Source organism: Sinocyclocheilus grahami, unplaced genomic scaffold (genome assembly GCF_001515645.1).
Source record: "Sinocyclocheilus grahami isolate Dianchi unplaced genomic scaffold, SAMN03320097.WGS_v1.1 scaffold982.1, whole genome shotgun sequence".
NCBI lineage: Eukaryota > Metazoa > Chordata > Actinopteri > Cypriniformes > Cyprinidae > Sinocyclocheilus > Sinocyclocheilus grahami.
Genome location: NW_015506161.1, coordinates 401,632 through 407,704, shown reverse-complemented (window position 1 = coordinate 407,704; position 6,073 = coordinate 401,632). Strand labels below are relative to the sequence as shown.

Below are 6,073 nucleotides of genomic sequence, written 5' to 3'. Positions count from 1 at the left end.
CAAAATATATATTGTGTGTTGGAGTGGTCCAGACGCTACATTTGTATACATAAATATTTAGATGATACTTTTTTCAAATCATGATCATTCTTACAAAAGTAAAACATCACTAGGATGTTGCAGTGGCAATTTAAATTGAGTTTGTTTTTCTTTGTTTTCCAGTGGGCCACAGTGAGGATGGAAAGAGGAGCCAAGGAGAAGAACCATCTACTGTACAAGCCTTACAGTCTTAATGGTACATGTGTCAGTGGCTGTGTAAACCTATGGGATAATGATCTATTACTCCTGCTGTTTGCTCATCTGCATGTGGCATTGCTTGTTTTGGCGTTTCCCAAGTGCTCAGTCAATCTCACGTGATGTGAACTGAGGTGTTTTATTTTCAGGCAACAATTACTGGCGATGTCTGTTAATTCGGTTGCATATTAAAGATATTATTTCTTCAGGGTTTTGATATTGTATGTATTATTTAATCTCAGGCATTATTGCTAAAGAACCTACATCGCTGGAAGAGGAGCTCAAAGAGATTCGGCGAAACGGCAGCAGCCGAGATTTGGATGGCTCCGCCTCCTCTACCACCACAGGCCCCTCCCCTTCCACATCAGAGTTTGAAATGTCAGACACCTTCTACTTCTGCCGCCGTGGGATTGAAAGCATCGTAGACGACGAGGTTACTAAACGTTTCACGGCAGAGGAGCTTGAGTCGTGGAACTTGCTGACCAGGAGCAACTATAACTTCCAGCACATTAGCACCAGACTGACAGTGCTGTGGGGTCTCGGCGTTGTCATCCGTTATGGGTTCCTGCTGCCCCTCAGGTGAGGAAGAAGGAAAATGGAGTTCTAGATTAAACGGCACTGATATTAAAAATCTGGCTGATACGAATACATTTTATGACCAATAACCCATAAATGACTGATAATGCAATTCTGTACTATTTTGTCTAAATAAAAAATATTAAAAACTAAAATCAGTAATTTTAAGTGCTACTAGTGAATTTAGGTGTCACATCATTGTGATGTACAGTATGAGAAATGGATATTCATTTTGAGATTTGCTGAAGATTACATTTAAAAATTATTTCACTAATTACTTTAGTAAGCGTTAGGAGGTCAAATAAATGTAAACATAGAAGAAAGGAGTATTGCAATTAAATCCTGAGTATTGGCAGATATACTTAATCCAATATTAACTGATAATTTTTTTTTTTAATCTCTTATTTTGGGTGGTAACCACTGATCTATAATAGAGAACTGGATTGCTCATGACGTCATAAAAGTGAAGCCGCCATATTGGTATTCCCATGACTAAACATCACCTAATGAGTCAGAGTTTTTATATCTGAAGAATCCCTGTACATTCTTACAACGTAAGCGTAAACGCAAACGGCATGCAAATGGTTATTTGTTTAATGTCGGCCATTTCCTCTCCGTATAAAAAGTTACGTATCATAATTATTACAGTACCGTACATCAGATGAACATGATAAACATCCGATGGACAAGATCCTCAACATATGCATTTCAAAATTTCTTTCATAATTACGTACATCAAGAAATATATTTTGTGTTGGATGTTACCTGTGCCGGCAAAGCACAGCAGATGGCCGCTTGAACACTTCCAGTGGCTTCACCGCTGAATGGCAGTTTAGGACGCAATGAGCAGTGGTGGTGACGGATGTGGAAGATTAGAATCTACACTGATGTGAAGATTAGAAGAGAAGTATGCTAAAATGAAAAAGACAATGAGAAATGAGGCCACTGCTAACAACTAACAAGTGCTGAAATGCACTGTGGTACTACTGTTGCGAGTCGGGATCCATTTGCAACGTTTTTATTGCATAACCAGACAAGACAGGGTCAACCACCAGTAGATACAATAGCGGAGGCTAGACTGAGACAGAACGTGGGACGGTCAGGAGGTCGAGGCAGGCGGCAGACAAACACAGTAGTAGAACAATCCAAGGCGGCAGACAAACACAGTAGTAGAACAATCCAAGTCAGGGCAAGCAGAGAGACAGATCAGCGTACGATAAACAGTCCAAGGTCAAATGAGTAGGCAGAATACAGGGTAAACGCTCAGAAGTGACAGCCGGGGCAAATCAAGACTTCGCAATTTTGCTGTGAGTGTTTGGCTTAAATGTGTGTGTGCGTGATTCAATGCAGGTGTGTGCATGCAATCAGTCCCAGGTATGAGGCATGATGGGAACTAGAGTTGGAATGGATAAAGTCAATATTCAGGAGAGAGTTCCCTCTGGTGGTGAGGAGGAGGCAGTACGGAAGCCTCCTCTGTAACAGAGCCCCCCCCCCGTGAGCGGCTCCTGACGCGAGAAGGCAAGCAACGCCGGGGTCTACCACGAGGTCAAGGGGCCGGCTTCTCCGGATGCATCCTGTGAAACTCTTCTGTGAGTGTGGGGTCGAGGATATCTCCGGCCTTGACCCAGGATCGCTCCTCTGGTCCGTACCCCTCCCAATCGACCAGATACTGGAGAGTGGCACCCCGGTGCCTGGAGTCCAGCAGCTCGTGCACCCGATACACCTCCTCGTCGTCAACCAGAATTGGTGGGGGGGTCTGCCTGGCTCCCTCCTCCGACTCTCCTCATACCCTTGAGGTGAACTGGGGACCCGGTCCGAGACAATGTCCTCAGGCAGACCATAGAAACGAAACACATGATTGCACAGTAATTCAGCAGTTTCAAATGACGTGGGGAGTTTAGGCAGGGGAATTAGACGGCATGCTTTGGAAAATCGGTCTATAATTGTAAGTATAGTGGTATTACTTTGAGAGTTGGGTGGGTCGGTGATGAAGTCAATGGCAATGTGAGACCAAGGCCGTTGTGGCGTGGGCAATGGTTGTAACAGGCCTGCTGGTAGCTGTCTGGGTGATTTAGTAGTGTTGCAGGTAATGCAGTTTCGGACGTATTTGGTGTTATCAGATAGCAGAGTAGGCCACCAGAATCGGTTTTGGAGCAGATGTGCAGTGGCAGCGATTCCAGGGTGTCCCGAACTGGGCAGAACATGTACTTGTGTCAATAGACGCTCTCGTAGTGATTCAGGAACATAGGTGAGATTGGGGGGGCTTTCAGGTGGTGGCAGATTCTGGAGATTCAAGTTGTTTGCTTGGGTCATGATGTCCCACTGTACGGGTGCGATGAGGAGGTTCTCAGAAATTATACTTTCATTGACGTTTGAGTAGCATGTCTCCTCCGCTTGACGAGAGAGAGCGTCGGCCTTGATATTCTTGGTGCGGGGTCTGTATGATACAGTAAACTGAAATCTAGTGAAGAATAACGCCCACCTTGCCTGTCTGGGGTTCAATCGTTTGGCCGAGCGTAGGTATTCAAGGTTCTTGTGATCGGTGAGGACTACAAAGGGGTGTGAGGCTCCCTCCAGCCAGTGGCGCCATTCCTCTAGTGCTAGTTTCATGGCTAGAAGTTCACAGTTGCCCACGAATGGATAAAGTCAATATTCAGGAGAGAGTTCCCTCTGGTGGTGAGGAGGAGGCGGTATGGAAGCCTGCTCTGTAAAAGAGCCCCCCCTGTGAGCGGCTCCTGACGCGAGAAGGCAAGCGACGCCGGGGTCTACCACGAGGTCGAGGGGCCGGCTTCTCCGGGTGCGTCCTGTGAAACACTTCTGTGAGTGTGGGGTCGAGGATATCTCCAGCCTTGACCCAGGATCGCTCCTCTGGTCCGTACCCCTCCCAATCGACCAGATACTGGAGAGTGGCACCCCGGCACCTGGAGTCAAGCAGCTCATGCACCCGATACGCCTCCTCGCCGTCAACCAGAACAGATGGGGGGGTCTGTAGTCTGGCTCCCTCCTCCGACTCTCCTCCCGGACCACCAGCGTGTTTCAGAAGCGATACATGGAAAGTGGGAGATATACGATAGTTAGTGGGTAGATCTAAACGGAACGATACTGGAGTTATTTGTCTTAAAATCTTGAACGGACCAACATACCTGGGATTGAGCTTTTTACATGGGAGCCTGAGGTGCAGATCCTTAGTGGACAGCCAAACCCATTGGCCTGGAGCGTATTCGGGACTGGGGCGTCGGTTGGCCTGTTGCTCTGTTCTCCTCACAGCATGTAGCAAATGAGTATGGGCTCGGTTCCAGACCTCCTCACTGCATTGTAACCAGTCTGTGACTGAAGGGAGGTCGGTGGGCTCGCCAGCCCAGGGGAACAAGGGTGGTTGGAAGCCCAGCATGCACTTAAAGGGAGTCACCCCTGTGGCGGGTTTCATGAGGGAATTCTGAGCATATTCCGCCCAAAACAAGTACCTGCTCCAGTTTGATTGTTGTTGTTGGCAATACGATCGCAGGAACCGGATGAGCTCTGTCTGTCCGTTGGACTGAGGATGGTAGCTGGATGTGAGGCTGATGTTTACATTGAGGTGTTTGAAGAAGGCAGTCCATACCCTTGAGGTGAACTGGGGACCCGGTCCGAGACAATGTCCTCAGGCAGACCATAGAAACGAAACACATGATTGCACAGTAATTCAGCAGTTTCAAATGACGTGGGGAGTTTAGGCAGGGGAATTAGACGGCATGCTTTGGAAAATCGGTCTATAATTGTAAGTATAGTGGTATTACTTTGAGAGTTGGGTGGGTCGGTGATGAAGTCAATGGCAATGTGAGACCAAGGCCGTTGTGGCGTGGGCAATGGTTGTAACAGGCCTGCTGGTAGCTGTCTGGGTGATTTAGTAGTGTTGCAGGTAATGCAGTTTCGGACGTATTTGGTGTTATCAGATAGCAGAGTAGGCCACCAGAATCGGTTTTGGAGCAGATGTGCAGTGGCAGCGATTCCAGGGTGTCCCGAACTGGGCAGAACATGTACTTGTGTCAATAGACGCTCTCGTAGTGATTCAGGAACATAGGTGAGATTGGGGGGGCTTTCAGGTGGTGGCAGATTCTGGAGATTCAAGTTGTTTGCTTGGGTCATGATGTCCCACTGTACGGGTGCGATGAGGAGGTTCTCAGAAATTATACTTTCATTGACGTTTGAGTAGCATGTCTCCTCCGCTTGACGAGAGAGAGCGTCGGCCTTGATATTCTTGGTGCGGGGTCTGTATGATACAGTAAACTGAAATCTAGTGAAGAATAACGCCCACCTTGCCTGTCTGGGGTTCAATCGTTTGGCCGAGCGTAGGTATTCGAGGTTCTTGTGATCGGTGAGGACTACAAAGGGGTGTGAGGCTCCCTCCAGCCAGTGGCGCCATTCCTCTAGTGCTAGTTTCATGGCTAGAAGTTCACAGTTGCCCACATCGTAATTTCGTTTGGCGGTGGTTAGCTTGCGTGAGAAGAAGGCGCAAGGGTACATCTTTGCTGGGGATCTGTGACGTTGGGAATGTATCGCACCTACCCCAGTGTTAGAGGCGTCGACCTCGACAATGAATGGGCATTCTGGATCAGGATGTCTGAGGATAGGTGCTGAAGTAAACCGAGTCCTTAGTTCATTGAATGCCTGTTGTGATTCTGAAGACCAGGTCAATTTAGTGGCGTGACGTTTCTCACGGTCAAAGGAGCGGCGATCGAACTGAAGTTCCTGATAAATCGCCTGTAGAAGTTCGCGAACCCCAGGAAGCGTTGTAAATCCTTGATTGTCTGGGGAAGCGGCCATTCCAGAACTGCCTTGACTTTCCTCTCATCCATCGCGACCCCCTCCTGGCTGATCACATACCCCAGAAAAGTTGTGCTTCTTTGATGGAACTCTCATTTCTCCACTTTAGCGTAGAGTTGATACTGAACGAGGCGCTTGAGTACAGATCTGACATGACGAATGTGCTGTTCCAGGGAATTTGAATAGATCAGGATGTCGTCGATGTACACGATCACCCATCTGTTGAGCATGTCCCGAAAAACGTCATTCATGAAGGATTGGAAGATCGAGGGACTGTTTGCCAGGCCGAAGGGCATAACCCAGTATTCGCAGTGCCCACTAGTGGTGGAGAATGCCGTTTTCCATTCGTCCACCTCTCAAATGCGGATTAAGTTGTAAGCATTGCGTAGATCCAACTTGGTGTAGTATTTGGCCTGGCGGAGCTGTTCTAGCGCTGCGGGAACCAGTGGTAGAGGATAAC

At 47.8% G+C, this 6,073-nt stretch overlaps 1 protein-coding gene across 1 annotated transcript in view; it reads left to right on the top strand.

Annotated features, from left to right (window-relative positions):
* LOC107565109 (glycerol-3-phosphate acyltransferase 4-like) overlaps positions 1-6,073 on the top strand; it is a 31,290-nt gene that overhangs the window by 13,675 nt on the left and 11,542 nt on the right. The window contains exons 3-4 of the mRNA XM_016250315.1: positions 163-235; positions 477-813. Coding sequence (XP_016105801.1) covers positions 163-235; positions 477-813 — 410 coding nt within the window. The remainder of the gene's footprint in view (positions 1-162; positions 236-476; positions 814-6,073) is intronic.